The sequence below is a fragment of the Cervus elaphus genome, chromosome 25, assembly GCF_910594005.1.
Source record: "Cervus elaphus chromosome 25, mCerEla1.1, whole genome shotgun sequence".
NCBI lineage: Eukaryota > Metazoa > Chordata > Mammalia > Artiodactyla > Cervidae > Cervus > Cervus elaphus.
Window position 1 is genome coordinate 59,755,250 of NC_057839.1, and position 18,274 is coordinate 59,773,523.

Genomic DNA, 18,274 nt, shown 5'->3' on the forward strand with positions numbered 1-18,274 from the left:
AACCGACATGTGACTTTAGTCTGGAATCAAGCCTAGGCATTTACTCTTTTTGTCAAGCCCTCTTGGGTGTGCTATTGTATATACAGTATTCTTCAAATATGACCATTACTATCTACATCAGTAGACCAGTACTTAGAAAATGTGGCCAAGAACCACCCATGGTAACACTCCCCTCGCCTTGGATTTTTAATCTCAGAATGAATACTGGATTGGAAAAGCTAAAAGAAGCTTCGGAGTCTGTTGCAGCTCTGAGTAAGGAACTGGAAGTGAAAGAAAAGGAGCTCCAAGTGGCCAATGATAAAGCTGACACGGTGGGTAGACATTGACACATGAACCATATTTATTTCGAATTCCCAATTCATAAATGTTAATGGTGTATGCTTCTTCTAAGTTGTAACCATGGAAGTGCAAATGATTTATTTCCATTATAATACCATATATACACCAATGATGCTATGAATGAAATAGGTAACTGATAAGAACCTACTGTATAGCACAGGGAACTCAGTGCTCTGTGATGACCTAGATGGGAAAGACATCCACAAAAGCAGGGATGTATTTATACATACAGCTGATTCACTTTGCTGTATAGTAGAAACTAACGCAACATTGAAAGCAACTATACTCCAATAAAAATTTTTAAAAGTACCATACTCTTAATTCTATGTATGAAAAATTGTGTAAGTGGACAAAATCAGCAAATCCAGGCAAAAATGTGCATTTTGAGCTGGGTGATTTTTGATGTACTTTTTTTTTGGTTTTTATGTTGAATTAGGTCTTAAAAGAAGTGACTATGAAAGCACAGGCTGCTGAAAAGGTCAAAGCTGAGGTCCAGAAGGTGAAGGACAAAGCCCAGGCCATTGTCGACAGCATCTCTAAGGATAAAGCCACTGCTGAGGAAAAACTGGAAGCAGCAAAGCCGGCATTAGAAGAAGCAGAAGCAGCCTTGCAGGTACATCTTTGTGATATAACAGATGTCATCTTCTAGGGCCTTGGAGGAAGATTAGGCAGAAAAGATGAATAAGAACGAAGAAATGTTCTACTGCTTCAGACCAAAGCTCTCTTCACTGCAATGATTTCAAGTGATATATTCTGCTTGGAGATGTTATTTGCTTTTTTTTTTTAAGATATTGCACGTGGCACTTCACATATTATCTTCTCACAAGTGATGGGCAGTGCCATATAATAGTGGTCTAGGTGCTAGCTTCTCATTTCAACTCTGTCACCAATAAGCTGTGTGACATTGGAAAAGTCACACAGAATTTCTAAAATATTTTTTTCACTCATTCTTTGAGGACGTTGGAGTAGGTTAGTAAGATACAGCTTTCTCTGAGTGTACATATAAATTATCCAAACAAAGGACTACTGATCTAGTGCTGCACATTCAGGTCAGGCTTTGACCAGGTTTCCAACACAATGCAATTATGTGGCAATATCATAAATGATGAAATTAGAAACGAGGTTGGATTCTGGGAAAATATGTTGAATCTAGTGAAGTAGGCCATATCTTCAAGGGCTGGCCCTTGTTGAGACTGGTCTAATTTGAGATGTTTTGGATTCAGGTTAAAATTGTTGTTTTTACTGTTTCTTCCCTGGTGGTCCAGTGGTTAACATTCTGGTCCAGTGGTTAACACTCTGCACTTCCAACGCAGCGGGTGCGGTTCAATCCCTAGTCAGGGGAATGAGATCCTTAGTCTACTCATCTGCTCCCTTATGTTATTGACTCTTGGCTTAGAAAGTGGCTGGAGAAATGGAACACTGCTGACCTGTCCATTGCTAATTCAAGTTATATAACCTCAATTGAGCTTGCATCATTATGTGATGTAGTTACTATCGTTTTGCTACCTTCTTAGCACACTTCCTGAAACACTTATAAATTTTTTTGATCCAAGTTAAGTCTTTAAGCTTTGTGAGTTGGTATACAACATATCATATAAGAGAATTTTTACTCTTTAGAGACAGTGAAGATGTTGCCTTCTTTTCTTATCTTTCCAAAGTTTCACACCATTCTTAGAGGTGATGTATCTTTCCTTACTGTTTCTTCATTCCTTCTTGCACTGGCTAAACTGTCCTCCTTAATCCATGAAGTCTTCCAGGGTCCTTAGCCTCTCAGATTGGTGGGTACCTCATCTTCCCCAGTCCCACTTTTAAAAGAATGATTTATGAAGTTATGATTGATATACAAAAGGCCACATGTATTTAATATGTATAGCTTGGTGAGTTTGGGATGAGTGCACACCTATGAAGCCATCACCACCTTCAAGGCCATAGACACATCTATCAGCTCTCAAAGTTTCCTCCTGCTCCCTTTATTAGTGTTTTTTTCTTTAAAAATTTTATTTATTTATTTTTATTGGAGTGCAGTTGCTTTACAGTTTGTGTTAGTTTCTATTTTACAGTAAAATGAATCAGCCATATGTTTACCTATGTACCCTCCCTTTTGGACATCCTTCCCGTTTAGGTCACCACAGAGCATTAAGCAGAGTTCCCTGTGCTATACAGTAGGTTCTCACCAGTTACCTGCTTATCAGTAGTGTTTATGTGTCCATCCTAATCTCTCAATTCCTCCTACCCTTCCTTTCCCCCTTGGTATCCGTATATTTGTTCCTTAGCTCTGTGTCTCTATTTCTGCTTTGCACATATGATCATCTATACCATTTTTCTAGATTCCACATATTTGCATTAATATATGATCTTTGTGTTTCTTTTTCCGACTTACTTCACTCTGTATAACACTCTCTAGGTCCATTCGCATCTCTACAAATGACCCAGTTTCATTCTTTTTTATGGCTGATTAGTATTCCACTGTGTATGTGTACCACATCTTCTTTATCCATTCCTCTGTTGATAGACATTTAGGTAGCTTCTATGTCCTGGCTACTGCAAATAGTGCTGTTATGAACATTGGAGTGCATGCATCTTTTTGATTATGATTTTCTCTGGGTTTGTGCCCAGTAGTGGGATTACTGGATCATAGGGTAATTCTATTTTTCTTATTACTATTTTTTTGATAAGAACACAACTTAAGATCTACCCATTAACAAATTTCAAGTATACAATAAAGTATTGATAACTGTGGGCACTATGTTGTAGAGTAGATCTCTAGAATTTATCTTGTATAACTAAAACTTTATACCCTTTGACCATCACCTTCCATTTCCTTCTTCCTCCAGCCCCTGGCAACACCATTCTACTCTCTGCTTCTATGAGCTTATTTGAGATTCCACATATAAATGAGATCATGCAGCATTTTTCTTTCATGTTTAGCTTATTTCACTTGACAAAATATGTTCCAGGTCCATCCATACTGTTGCAAATGGCAGAATTTCCATTATTTAAGCCTGAATAATATTCCATTGGCTGTAAATACCACATTTTCTTTATCCATTTATCCATCAATGGACATTTACGTTGCTTCCATGTCTTGGCCATTGTGAATAATACAGCAGTGAACACAAGGGTGCAGATGTCTCTTTAAGATCCTGAGCATCATCCTTCCCCTGCTTGTTTTAAGACACTTTGGCACCACTGAGAGTCTTTGATCAATAGAGAGAAGACAAGGATAGTGTAAAGAAACTTCTAAACCTTTATTGCACTTGTGATACTAACAGCATTATAGGAACTGAGCATGGGGCGTCTCAGTTCTTACAGGTCTGCATTCTCACAAGATTTCAAAAGCTTGACATTTCTTTTAATATTATAAAATATTTTCCAATATCCTCCTAATTTAGTACTCTATACCACTAAAATATTCAGCCGCATCATCAATGCAGAAATATCTGGGAATGCGGTAAGGTGATGGGGTATGTGGGGGAGGTTTTCAATAATTTCCTTCATTGGTTCTGACTTCATCTTATTGCCTCCTTGTAAGTTTTGAAATCCGGTACTACCAATTCATACTAAGAAATTCCAGGTACATTCAAACTCTGTCTTGGCATCAACTATGCAAATCTACAAAACAAATAAAGTAACATCAAAGAATGTGTCTGTTCTTATCTCATTGCTAATCTGACCTGACTGTTTTGGATAATAACATATATATATACATACACATATATATGTAAATGTATATACATATGTATGTGTATATGTATATACATATACATATATATGTATATATGTATGTATATATATATATATATGCACACATATGTAATAGTCTTATTTTTTTGCCTGTAGAAGAAAGAGGAATCTAATATTTAGCTGAAATAGGTTGAACTTCAGCTATACCCCCATCCCCAATTCATTTTACCTGGGTCCCCAACATAATTGAGTCCAAGTCTATTTGAGACTTCCCCCTTTTAAAGCTAAAGGGAAAATAAACAAATAGGACCTAGTCAAACTTATAAGCTTTTGCACAGAAAAGGAAACCATAAACAAAATGAAGACAGCCCACAGACAGTAAGAAAATATTTGCAAATGATGAGACCAATAAAGGGTTAATTTCCAAAATATACAAACAACTCATACAACTCATTTAAAAAAAACCCAATCAAAAAGTGAGCACAAGATCTAAATAGAGGTTTCTCCAAAGAAGACATACAAATGGCCAACAGACACATGAAAAGATGATCAACATTACTAATTATTAGGGAAATTCAAATCAAAACTGCAATGAGATATCACTTCACACCAGTCAGAATGGCCATCAACAAAAAGTCTTACAAATAATAAATGTTGGAGAGGGTGTGGAAAAAAAGGAGCCCTCCCACACTGTCAGTGGAAATGTAAATTGGTACAGCTTCTATGGAGAACAATATGAAGGTTCCTTAGCAATTAAAAATAGAGCTACCATGTGATCCCACAGTCTCACTTCTGGGCATTATACGCAGAGAAAACTATAATTTGAAAAGATACATGCATCTCAGTTTTCACTGAAGCATTATTTATAATAGCCAAGACATGGGAGTGACCTAAATGTCCATCAACAGATAAGTGGATAAAAAAGAAGTGGTACATATATACAATGGAGCTTTACTTAGCCATGAAAAGAATGAAATATGCTATTTTCAGCAACATGGATGGACCTACCTAGAGATGATCATATTAAGTGAAATAAGTTGGAAAGAGAAAGACAAATACTGTATGGTATCACTTAATTGTGGATACAAATGAACTTATCTGTGAGACAGAAACAGACGCAGAGAGGAGACTCGTGGTTGCTAAAATGCTGGGCAAGAGTTGGATTGGGATTTAGGGTTAGAGGATGCAAACTGTTGTGTGTGTGTGTATATATATATATATGTATATATTTATAACTGAATCACTATACTATGCACCTGTAACTAATACAACATTGTAAATCAACTATACTTTGATAAAATACATTTTAAAACAAACAAAAAACTAAAGTGAAGTAAGCATGTCAGGCTCTTTTATATCCACTTTAATTTGATCCTGCTTTCCCAATATTGGCAGCTATTATGTTTCTCTCCTTTCTCTTTTATAGCCAAATATCTCAAATTAAGATCTGTCTGCCATTTCCAGTTTTTTTTTTTTAATCCACAAATTCTCCTTCACTTCGAGCTGTCTAGAATTCACAAATGCTAGTGTGCTGAAACAACCCTTTTCAAAGTAGATAGTTACCTTTCTAATTACCAGGTTCAGTGGTTTTCTTTTCTTCTTATTTTCCCCGAAATTCTCAGAGAAAAGATCATTAGCTTTGATATGAAGTTCATGGGGTTCCTTCCTTGGACAGGAGGGTTGCAAATGGAAATCAGATGGAAGGTCTGCAAGGCCTAGAAGGAATGAACGTGCAGTATGTCCTAGAAATAGGACAGTATCAGATGCTTGTTTTTGTGTTTCCAATGCTTATTCCATTGATAGGACTGATAGAACAATTACTGTCGACCACAACAGGTCTATGTGACTGTTAAGTAATTCACTGTATAAGAATCTTTGTATGGAGCAGCACTTTTCTAAGAGCTTAGTGAAATTCCTGTTGCTCATGTTCCATCTTCTAAAGGTCAGTTTCCAGCTAAGAAACCTCTAATTATGCAACTGGCAGCCCCGAGGCTCCCCGCTGGTGTCGGTCCACTGTGATGAGCTGTAAGAGAGAGAGGCAGATTCTTGACCTACATAACTAATGAGTAAAAAAAGCACTGGCAGTCTTGGAGTTTCCCTGGTTGAGAATCCCTGGAACCTGCTTTAGAGCTGATGATTCTTTTCCTTTCAGATTGCTCCCTTTTCTGACACTAAGTGGCTGTTAACAATTTTAGAGAAGTCACAGCTCCTTATCAGCTGGCGAACATGTCTCTCACTGTGTCTCTGCCTGTCACTTTGAATTGTAAAAATTTGAACTTGTGGGGATGTCTGTTTCTTTGGGATTAAATATGCTTCTAGCCCTCATGACTGCGGCAAACTTAAAAAATGCTTGTGTTCCTCTGTTGAAGTCCAGTAAGTCCCTTACATGCGAACGTTTAAGTTGCGAACTTTCAAAGATGCCAGCGTGGGTTCGATCAATGTCAGGCATGGGTGAAACCCCAACTTGCCCTCCGTCTCCTGTTGCTGACGATCCTTCAGCTCTCCCATCTCCCACCCCTTCTCCCTCCTCTAGCCAGTGAAACTTCTTGCCTGTTCACTCTATGCCAGCCCCTGTGTGCCAGTTGTCCTGTTACTACTATACCTTTCAAGGTACTGCGTACTGTAGGATTAAAAGTGGTTTGTATCTGTTTGCTTTTTATGTATTATTTGTGGGAAAAGTATTATAAACCTATTATAGTACAGTACTATATCGCTGAGTGGGTTTGTTGGGTTCCCAGGCCAACTTTGTTGGACTTAAGAACAAATTGGACTTACAGATGTGCTCGCAGAATGGAACTTGTTCATATGTAGGGGACTTGCTGTAGCAGTCTTTGGAGAGTAAATGTTTGTTTCTGCTTTTCCTGTCTTGAGACTGGATGATCACCTCCTCTCCTCCCCAGACCATCAAGCCTTCCGACATCGCTACTGTCCGCACGCTAGGCCGACCCCCTCATCTCATCATGAGGATCATGGATTGTGTGCTGCTGCTGTTTCAGAGGAAGGTCAATGCAGTGAAAATTGACCTGGAAAAAAGCTGCACGATTCCTTCCTGGCAGGAATCTTTAAAACTGATGACAGCAGGAAACTTTCTACAGAATTTGCAGGTTGGTAGTTCAGTAATGATGGGCTAGGAGGGGACTCAGACTTCATTGGAGTGTCTGGATCCCTTAACAGAAAATGAATTTGCATGCATATTTTTTAACGTACTGTTTTTCATCTTTATTGGGGTATAATTGATAGATAAAAATGTGTTATAATGAAGATGTATGACTTGATGTTTTGATGTTTGTATTAATACATTGTGGAATGCCTTCACCACAGTCCATCCATTTGTTGTTCAGTCACTCAGTCGTGTCTGACTCTTTGCGACCTCATGGACTGCAGCACACCAGGGTTCCCTGTCCTTCACTATCTCCTGGAGTTCGCTCAAACTCATGTCCATTGAGTTGATGATGCCATTCAACTATCTGATCCTCTGGGTTTAATCCATCCATTAAATCCAATAAATATCCAATTAAATATCTATCACCTCACATAGTTACCATTTTTCCTTTTATTTTCCTTTTTTTGTTTTGGTGGTGAGAACACTTAAGATCTAGTCTCCCAGGAAATTTCAAATATATAATACAGTATTGTTAACTATATTCACATAGCTGTACATTAGGTCCCCAGGACCTTCTCATCTTTTGTAACTGAAACTTTGACCCTTGACCTTTGACCAGCATCTTCCCCTTTCCTCCTCCCCCAGCCCCTAGCTACCACCATTCTACTCTCTGCTTCTGTGAGTCTATTTTATTTTATTTTTTTTTATTTTTTTATTTTTATTTTTTTTTTTTGACTGACTATTTTAAATGCCACGTATAAGTGATAACAGGCAATATTTGTCTTTCTCTGTCTGACTTCTTTCATTTAGTATATGCCCTCCAGGTCTGTCCATGTTGTTATGAATGGCAGAATTTCTTTCTTTTTTAAGTCTGAGTGATATTCTTCATATATATTTAAAATTTGTATTTAAGCATTTTCTCAGAGTAGAAGTTTCTCTTTCAAATATAAGACATTAGAAGCATTAGAGCTTTAGAGTTTCTTTATATGTAAAATATGAGTAATTTGTCATCTGTATGTTTGCAGATATCTTCTTTCACTCTCTGCCTTAGTTGTTCATTGTGTCTTTTGATAAGCAGGTGTTCCTAAGTGTCGTATAGTCCAGTTTATCAATATTTTCCTTAATAGTGCTTTCTTTGTTCTGTTTAGTAAATCTTTGCCTGTCTCTAGGGTAGAATAAGTGCACCTGTCTTTCCTACTAGAAGTTTTGTTGTTTTATCTTTAATATTTAGATCTTGAGACAACTGACTGGGGATTCCCAATCCCCATTCATACCCCACACAGTAACTTCAGCACTGTCTTTCATTCAGTTTTTATTTTTAAAATTTTTTCATAGTTTCTTTTTTTAAATTTTACTTTTTGTTGAAGGATAGTTACTTTACAATGTTATGATGATTTCTGCCATACATCAACATGAATCAGCCATAGGTATACATATATCCCCGCCTCCCTAATCTCCCTACCACCTCCCTCCCCATCCCACCCCTCTGAGTTGTCACAGCGCACCAGCTTTGGGTTCCCCGAGTCATACAACAGATTACCACTGGCTATCTATGGTAATATATATGTTTCAATGCTACTCTCTGAAATCATCCCACCCTCTCTCCCCCTACTGTGTTCAGAAGTCTGTTCTCTATGTCTGCATCTATATTGCTGCCCTGTAGGTAGGTTCATTAGTACCATCTTTCTAGATTCCGTATATAAGTGTTAGTATGCAATGTTTGTCTTTCTTTTTCTGACTTACTTTACTTTGTATAATAGGCTCTAGGTTTGTCCATCTCATTAGAACTGACTCAAATGCATTCCTTTTTATAGCTGAGAAATACCCCATTGTGTACATGTTCCACATTTATCTGTCAGTGGTCATCTAGGTTGCTTCCATGTCCTAGCTATTGTAAACAGTGCTGCAGTGAACACTGGGGTATGTGTCTTTTTCAGTTTCATTCAGTTTTTAATTCAGTGTTGCCCCTGTGGCTGCTGTGGCCAGAGCATCTTGTGAGGCCTTTTACAGCAGCTGTAAGAGGCAGCTTCTGAAACCAGTGGTTCATACAGACTTGTTTCAGATAATTGAAATATGAGCCTCTGAGGTGTAAGTGCCCTGTGAAGAAATAGCATGCTATTTGGGTGGAGAGGGGGTGGCGATTAATCTGGTTATGAGTTTGTGGAAGGGCAGTGGTGGTAGGGGGTGGGGCTTAAAAAATACCGAAAAATGTGGCAGTGGCCTTGGACTTGCCTTATATACCTGCTGCAGAGCCAGTGTTCTTGGAAGCTGCTCTGCTATTTCCCTTTTGTCAGCACCATCCTTCTATTGCTCCCAAATATTCTTCTGGCTTCACTATTTTTTTGAGTCTCACAAAAGAAGCTTGCATTTTTAAGGAGGTCTGAGTAAAGGTGAGTTTCACTCTGTGCTATGTATGTTCTGTGCAGACTTATTTCTCTGAACTATTTAGGTGCTACATTTCTTTCTACTTGGAAAACATCTAATTATCTTCATTGAGATGATCAAACACCATTTTTAAATGATCCAATTCCACTGATTGGTCAGTCTTTTCTTTTAATGCAAGAAGGCACTCTTAATCCATTTCTGCTACTATTTTAAAATTTTATCTCTCCAGAAGAGAAAAGTTCTCTCATTATCTTGATAGTTCAGTGATTAAAAATTAATTCATCACCCTGAAGGCTTAATGTCCAACTGATTTTCATCACATTTCAGGTGAGTTTAATAAAACCTCTCTCTGAATGTGTTAAGCATTTGGTTGCTGCTAAATGCTAAATATTACATATATATATATACACACACTATATATACACTTTATATATTTGCTTTATTTGCAATACTAAATATATGTATCATTTTATTTGCCTAATATCCTGAAATAACCATTTGTTTCAGTTGTATCATGAGCATAATGTGATTATGACTTAATGGACAAAGGCATTTTAACTTTATTTCACTCCATTCTTCCACAGCAATTCCCAAAAGACACAATCAATGAAGAAGTGATAGAATTTTTGAATCCTTACTTCGAAATGGCAGACTACAACATCGAAACTGCTAAACGAGTATGTGGGAATGTAGCGGGTCTTTGTTCCTGGACCAAGGCCATGGCTTCCTTCTTTTCTATAAACAGAGAGGTGTTGCCTCTGAAGGTAAGCCTCCTTGGTGGGGCTTCAGGATGTGTGCCAGCAGGGAGTCTCTGGGTCAACAGGGCTTGTCTTTCCTGCAGAAAAGGAGTCCCAGGTGTTACTAGTCTTGTCTATGGGAAGAGCTGGTGCTGGACTGGCCAAGCATAGGATGTTTCTTTCTTCTCTGTAATCCTCCTGCCATTGGAATTGTATGGGCCTTCAGCTTGGACTCTACAAGGATACTAAGTCCTCTGTGGGCTGCTGGACATTTTTCCCCCCACAATGTTAACTTGAGAAAAAGAAACACAGAAAACTATAGCATAGGACCCACCAATAATGTCCAAGAGCTCTTGCCAGGGAGTCCTATGAATGAGGCGGGGTGGACACAGTCACTGGTGGCTGAACTTGGCTTCAGAGGTGACTTAGTATTCCCTCTCCCTTTGACCCTCAGGAAAGAGACTGACTAGCATCCTTGATTTAATGTAGGCTGACACTATGCCACTGTTTCTCTTTGAGTTATTGAATTTCTCAGCTTTATTGGTCCACATCTCTGCATCATTCAGTGACAGTCTTTAGCAGATGGAGAGGCAAGTACATGTTTTGAGAATGAAATATTAATGCCTCAAAAATCACACCTAATGGTTTGGTTGATTATTTTGTTTTCATATAAGTCTGATCTCTTTCAACCATCAACTAAAATCCTCTTATAAAGTACATGAGAAACTTAATAATCATGCTAAAAATAATCAAGAATAAAAAGAAGATAGGGAGAGAGTTTCAAGTTCCATTTTATTTTCTCATTATTACCATACCTGGAGCATTTAGTCAGTGGGGAGTCCCTGGGGGCCTTAGGGCAACTTAAAACAGAAGAGATTCATTTGGCTTAGAGATTTTTAGAGAAAATAGCTGAAGGTATCATGCTGTCAGGTATTATGGATTCAGGACCATTGAAGACTCCAGTTGGCTATTTTGATACTGACTGAACCACTGAATCCAGTGAAAAGTATAGGGCATCCTTTGCAAATTTTTGCAGTGGGTAAGCATCTGTAAGTGTCTCCAAGAGAATTACAGTTGAATTCACAAGGGGGAGTTTTTATTTTGTTGTAATTACTTAAAATAAAATGAGTTGAAATCAGTACAAAATAATGGACATTCTAAACAAGGCTTATGCACGAACAACATCTCCATTACATTTGGTACAATTCAGGCTCCATCCAGTCCCAGGGCAACGTAAGTCCTACAGTAGGACGTGAAGGGAACAAAAGAGGGGGAACCTTCTAGTTGTACCTGGAACCTATGCTTCTCTTCTGAGAAGCCTGTTCTGGGGGTGCCCCCCTGTGCTCTTAGTAGCATCCAGCATCTGGAAGTCGTTAGCTTGTCAGGTCCCTCCTAATTGCCATTGTCATAAAAATAAACATAGTTACATAGATCCTACATGTTCATTGCATAGAGAGAAGTAGAAGACAAAGAAAATGTAGTCTCATTGGGCAGCTCTGCTCAGTATATTAAGAAATACAGACCAAAGGGTCTAACTTCATTGATTTCTGAAGGGGTTTCTCTCGTTTCCCAAGTGAAGAGAGGTTGAGGACACTCCTTTGACTCCAGTGGGGACCTCTTCACCACTCGTTAGTGAAGGAGACACTGAGGGACTCTTCTTTCATCTTACAATTCCTCTAGACAGGCCAAGTGGCTTCTCATAGTGGATGAACTTAAACAAATATTGATGACAAGAATTGCAATTTAAATTCTATTCAGTTTCATTCTAATGAGATTTCTCCTTAGAAACTCTGTGAAAATTAATAAATATGAGTTCACATAAACAGAACATTGCAACAGTAGAGCCTTAAATATTAAACACAGATAATAACACTATTATTTATGGAGGGACTTCCCTGGTGATCCAGTGGTTAAGGCTTCGCCTTCCAATGCAGGAGTGTGGGTTCGATCCCTGCTCAGGGAGCAGAGATCCCACATGCCTAGATGCCAGAAAATCAAAACAGAAAATAGAAGCCATGTTGCAACAAATTCAACAAAGACTTTAAAAATGGCCCATATCAAAAAAATCTTTAAAAAAGTGATATTAATATATTATTATCTATTAAATTCTTATTATAGACCAGGTCCCAGACTTGGGTTTTTACATGTTACCGTATTTAATACACACACAACACGCTCACATAAATCATAGCAGGTAGTTTTTCAAAATCTTAATGGAGAAACTGAGGCTCATAGAGTTTAAGTAATCTTAGTAGAGTCCTACAGCTCCTAATGGGAGCAGTTGGATTTGAAAGATTCTTATACCCTTGGATTAGTATCTTTTGAGTACTTCATTAAAAAGATTATTATTTTTTTTTCTGAGGAAAGTCCTTGAAAATATCCGAAATTTGGGGGACTGTGATAGTTTGACATTAGTGGGTGACTTTATAGTAAGTTGACAGAGTGGCCTTGCTGTTCCCCTTTGTTTAAGTCATGGCAACAGATTCTTCTTAGAGCAGAGACGAAAAATATTCCAAGAGTCAGAACATCTGTAAACTATAATTTTTAAGCCATGCTTCTGCTGTCATTGGTTCTAGTCATGGAACTAGATATTCCTTTAAAGAATTATTTATTCTGCCAAAATTTGGGAACCTGGGGTTATCAGATAAGAAAATAACTTATCTCAAAAAAATATTTTTAAGATAATCTTTTCTTCTGGAACCCCTCAGAAATAATATGATGCTGGTAGTGGGTTTCCCCATCAAAGTCAGTTTTACCATTTTAAAAACTTAAAAGAGAGAATTTTGATTTCAAATTTTTTTCAAAAGAATTTAAATTACTGTAAGCACAGACTATTTCCTACATCGCCTTTTTCCAATATTGCTTTTTTTCCCCCAATATTGCTTTTGATTATGTCTTTTGAGTCTAATTTAACTTCCTTAAAACAATTTTTTTTAAATTTGGTCACAGCTCAAGTATCAATTCTTTGCTTGAAAGCAAGTAACATATGAGAATTACAGGAATACCGTCAAGTCCATCTCTACCCACAAAAACCTAGATCTTTATATTCAGTGATTAATTATGTTTCATTCTTTGTCTTATTTTAACATCTTCATTAACAGTGATGAGCTCACCTTGGCAGATGGTTCTAAATATTCAACTTTTCCCCTACAACTCAATATTAAAATAATCTGCAATTTTCCTTTATGCATTTACTATTACAGTGTTCGAATTTAGGGACTGGCAAACTATGATCTGCAGGCCAAATCTAACCTACCACCTATATTTGTACAACTTGTAGAATTTTAAATTAAGTACTTAAACAAAAGTCTTGATTTTGCCTCTTGGCCCCCAAAGCCAAAAATATTTACTCTCTGGAATTTTATGAAAAAGTTTGCTGACTTTCTCTTAATGATTTATAATCATCTGCTTACAAACATGTCAAGTTCACATGAAGACTTGGCCTTGATGATGTAATTTGAGAAGGCTCCCAAAGAACAAAGAAAAGGTGTAGCGTGGACTTCCCTGAGTTCTCAGATCTGATGTGCTGGACGTCTGGGTTGCTGCCTGGCCCTTCACGCTGTGTGTGTCCTATGCAGGCCAACCTGGTGGTGCAGGAGAACCGCTACGTGATGGCCATGCAGGATCTGCAGAAGGCCCAGGCCGAGCTGGATGACAAGCAAGCCGAGCTGGATGTGGTGCAGGCTGAGTATGAGAAGGCCACGACCGAAAAGCAGGTCACTGTCCTCTGACACTGTGGTCAGCCCTTCATTCCTTTCCTGCTTTCTTTCTCTAAGGGTTTGATTTCCAGCAGGGATTCATTTAATTGATGCACAGTGCATGCATACACACACACACACATATATACACACAGCACATGCGCCCTCATTAAACCCTGGAATTTGTTTCTAGCAGACACTGAGGAACTTCAGTGAGAGGTCAGGATATTCAGCCAAAACAGAAGTCACTGCTGGAACATGGATGTTCTGAGTTTTCTTGTAAATTGTGATGAAAGCAGGATCTTGTGCAGCAGTTTTGATATGTTTATCAAATCACATCCTCCCACTTTGCCTCATTTAACCTTTAAACAATCTCTCAAGGTAGGCAGGGTAGATATTTTTATTTTATTCTCATTTCAAAGAAGGGAGCTTAGGGGGCTTCCCTGGCGGTCCAGTGGTTAAGACTTTGTGTTTCCAATACAAGGAGCGTGGGTTCAATCCCTGGTCAGGGAGCTAAGATCCGGCACGGTGCAGCAAAAAAATTAAAACAAAATGAAATTTAAAAAAACAATAAGGAAAGAACTTAGGTCCAGAAAGGACAAGAGAATGGCTATCGATCATAGGTCCTCGGGCTGGATTAGACCTTGATCTTCTGATGTCTTCTTGGGCCTCTCTGCTGGACCAACCTGACCACATGGCTGTGTCCCAGTCACAGAGACCACCCACAGCCTTCTCAACCTCTGCATGTTTTGCAACTTTAGCACTTCAAAATCAAGGTTTGTATATTTCCTTTCCACTGAGCAGCAAGCTCTTTCATTGATTTATACCTACTCCAGCTCCACTGGGACCTCCTTCGTTCTGGAAATCAAGGCAGATGTAACATAAACCTAATGTAGCTTAAGCTTTATTTTCCCTCACTTGCACAGGCCCCATAAATGCTGAGTTTACTGGGAGCCATGGAGAGTTCTATGGGGAGAGTATTTTATTCAGATAAAATACCTGGAGATCCCAGGAGAAAGGGACCTGAATTCTTCACCATCAGGACTTTGTAGTGCTTTTCCCTTGCTGATGCTCATTACATGTTCACTTGGCTGTTTTGTATTTGCAAAAATTCTTTAATGATTTTTCTTAAAGTGGTCCCCAGATTATGTAAGCATCTGTCCTCACAAAATCTCTATCTGCCTCCGATAAAGCCTACATTTGGAAAACAAGATCTGGATTCTCTCTGTGCTTTCCTTGATGATTTATTTTAGAACCTCTGCTGCTTCTCAGCTGTCACTCGACTGGATTGAGATTCCTGCTCTGGAAGGTCCCAGTGAGCGAATTTAGATAAACATCAGCTGCACAATATGCAAGATGTGTGGTATTCTCTGTTAAAGATAAGTCTCCTGAAAGCAAAATAAGAGCTTTATAGAAATCTTGGAGAAGTATTATGTATCATCATTTGGATTTGTTACTTATGGTCTATGGAATTCACTTATAATATCAAGAGAAAATTCACTTTGCAGTTTGAAAGTCTACCTTAGAAACAACTATGAGGAAGGCCTTTTAATTTCTACCATTTGGACACTCACATTGGGAAGGGCTGCTACCTATAGTAAAAATATTTTACAGCCTCATTTTATTACCTTTCAGTTTTAACAATTTTGCATTAGTTCACTCAAGCTGTTTTGTTTTCGAGTATCTACTATTTGTTAGGTAAGCAATTATAAGGACCATATAAGTACAGTTACTATAAAGGCATGGCTCTAACTTAAAAAATTGAATTTCAACAAATGTCATGTGTTTTTCATTAAGAAAACGAAATCTGGCTGTGTGCTGGTCTGCCCACATCATGTTGGCATGAAGTTGACCTTTAGTCGTGGTATTGTTGCTTCTTGCTCCATGGGGCTCCTGAGAGTCCCGGGTTACAGACTGCAGGGAGGCAGGGGAGGGTTTCAAGTCTGGTCGTGACTGGTGACCTCCTCACCCAGGTGTGCAGTCCCTGGGGGAGTGTGTGTCCTGCTGTTTTGTGCAAGGGCAGGGCTTTGTGGAGGGTCCACTTCACCAGGGATCTGGTCACATTCTAGGGCGCTGGGAGCGAGAGGGCCAGGAGTACTACCCACAGAAGCTGAGGAATTCTGCACACTCCCCTAACCAGGCTCAGAGGGAAAATCCGCTTTCACTCCTGTCTGCTCCCATCCCCCCTTTCCCAATCCCCCAGAGGAGCCTGGGCTTCTAGAAAGCCACAACCGGGAGGGGAGAGGTTGGCCAGTTTATATTCAGCTACACAGAAGTGGGGATGGGGAATTTAGGGAGGATAACTTAATAGTAAAAATATCTTTCACATGAAAAGTTTGTTTTAAAGGTAGGCAGATATAAATAAGGGCTTTTCTGGTGGCTCAGTGATAAAGAACCCACCTGCCTAATGCAGGAGATGTGGGTTTGATCCCAGATTCTGGAAGATCCCCTGGAGGAGGTCATGGCATCCCACTCCAGTATTTTTGCCTGCAGAATCCCATGGACAGAGGAGCTTGGAGGATTACAGTCCATGGGATTGCAAACAGTTGGACACAACTGAGTGACTAAACAACAACAAGAAAACAGTGATGTCGTGTGATACTTCCAGCTGACATCTTTCTTTTTGGGGAGATACAAACAGATATGGATGGTGTCCAGGTGTGGCTGGGCCTCGGAGTTGGGCTTTTGGGCTTTCTGCATTAACTCTCGCAGGAAGGAAAACTGAGAAGGCTAGAACAAACTGGAACAAGTATCTTGTTTCTGAAAAACACTGTGTTATGCTATTATTACACAAGCGATTTGTGTTTCTTTATAGAAAATACACATAGTTAACCCTGGCAATAAAGCCTAAAAATATTTTGCTCTTTATCATTTCGTATCTACACATATGCCTGATTTACATATATTTTAAATCCATGTAAAAAACTGTAACAGATCATTCAGTACATACTGCTTTATAAATGCAATTTACTAATGATTATTTTTCATAATAATTATATTTTAATGGCTTCAGAGTATTCTTATGCACAATATACCATAATGTATGTAAATAATTCTCTATTGTTAGACATTTAGCATATGTGTATGCCATATATATTACAGCAATACTTGTAAATATTACATGAACTCCCAGTGACTTGTCATATAGCTAAATCTTTATCCATATCCATTATTGTTTCATAAGTATACATTTTTACAGGTAGAATTAACAGCTGTCTCTTCAATATTGAGAAACTGAACCATTTGCTTTTTTTTACCCTTAAATTTTTTTTTTTTAATTTGTGTAGTGTTGTGTTAGTTTCTGCCATTCAGCATTGCAAATCAGCTGTAATTACATATAGTCATTTGTTTTTAAGAACAAAGCTCTGAGTGGCAACAGTGTGTGGCTGTTGCTCTTTAGTCACTTCACTCGTGTCTGACTCTCTGTGACCCCATGGACTGTAGCCCACCAGGCTCCTCTGTCCATAGGATTTCCTAGGCAGGAATACTAGATGGGGTGCCATTTCCTTCTCCAGGGGATCATCCAGACCCAGGGATTGAACCCATGTCTTCTGTTTGGCAGGCAGACTCTTTACCACTGAGCCCCCTGGGAAGCCCAACAGTGTATGGAAGTCTAGTTAGAGGTCTCTTATTGACACAAGAGCAACAGGTAGGGGCCTGCTGAGTTGATGTGGCTGGAATTTGTGAATGAACTTTACAACTCCACAACTTGAAGAAAATCTAGAGTTTCACCTGAAATCAAAGGAGATACGGAGTTAGACAAAGCAATAGTGATGCTAGAACTTTAACATGAGAAACATCATTTCTCATTTTAAAGTAGGTTTATGCATGTCTTTACATTTTATTGTGCTCTGTGATACTAGCATGTATGCTTATATTTTATTTGTAATTTTTGATAGGAAAATCATCAATGATGCAAATTTTCACTATATCTCAGTTGATGAAAATCTGGGGAGGGTCTGCCTGTTGGCTCAGGACACTTCCTGAGGAATCTCTCTATGTTCCATAGAAGGGCTTAAGACACAGGCTGGACTGACCCAGACATATAGAAATGGAAGTTAATGCTTCCTGTGAAATAAATGGCACACATTTCTCACAAAGGCAGATAACATATAATCTTTTAGAATTATATTTTTGAGCTGCAGGCTCTATTTTTCTGAAATAAGGCTTTCTTCTGGTTTAGACCTTGCTTGAAGATGCAGAGAGGTGCAGACATAAGATGCAGGCTGCTTCTGCACTGATCGGAGGCTTGGCAGGAGAAAAAGAAAGATGGACAGAGCAAAGTAAAGAGTTTGCTGCACAAACTAAAAGACTTGTAGGTACGTAAA

At 38.6% G+C, this 18,274-nt stretch overlaps 1 protein-coding gene across 1 annotated transcript in view; it reads left to right on the top strand.

Moving 5' to 3' along the window:
- The window catches only part of DNAH5 (dynein axonemal heavy chain 5), a 324,549-nt gene that overhangs the window by 240,334 nt on the left and 65,941 nt on the right, over positions 1-18,274 (top strand). Inside the window, exons 57-62 of the mRNA XM_043887792.1 lie at positions 197-311; positions 776-952; positions 6,924-7,127; positions 10,096-10,275; positions 13,827-13,964; positions 18,130-18,265. Coding sequence (XP_043743727.1) covers positions 197-311; positions 776-952; positions 6,924-7,127; positions 10,096-10,275; positions 13,827-13,964; positions 18,130-18,265 — 950 coding nt within the window. The remainder of the gene's footprint in view (positions 1-196; positions 312-775; positions 953-6,923; positions 7,128-10,095; positions 10,276-13,826; positions 13,965-18,129; positions 18,266-18,274) is intronic.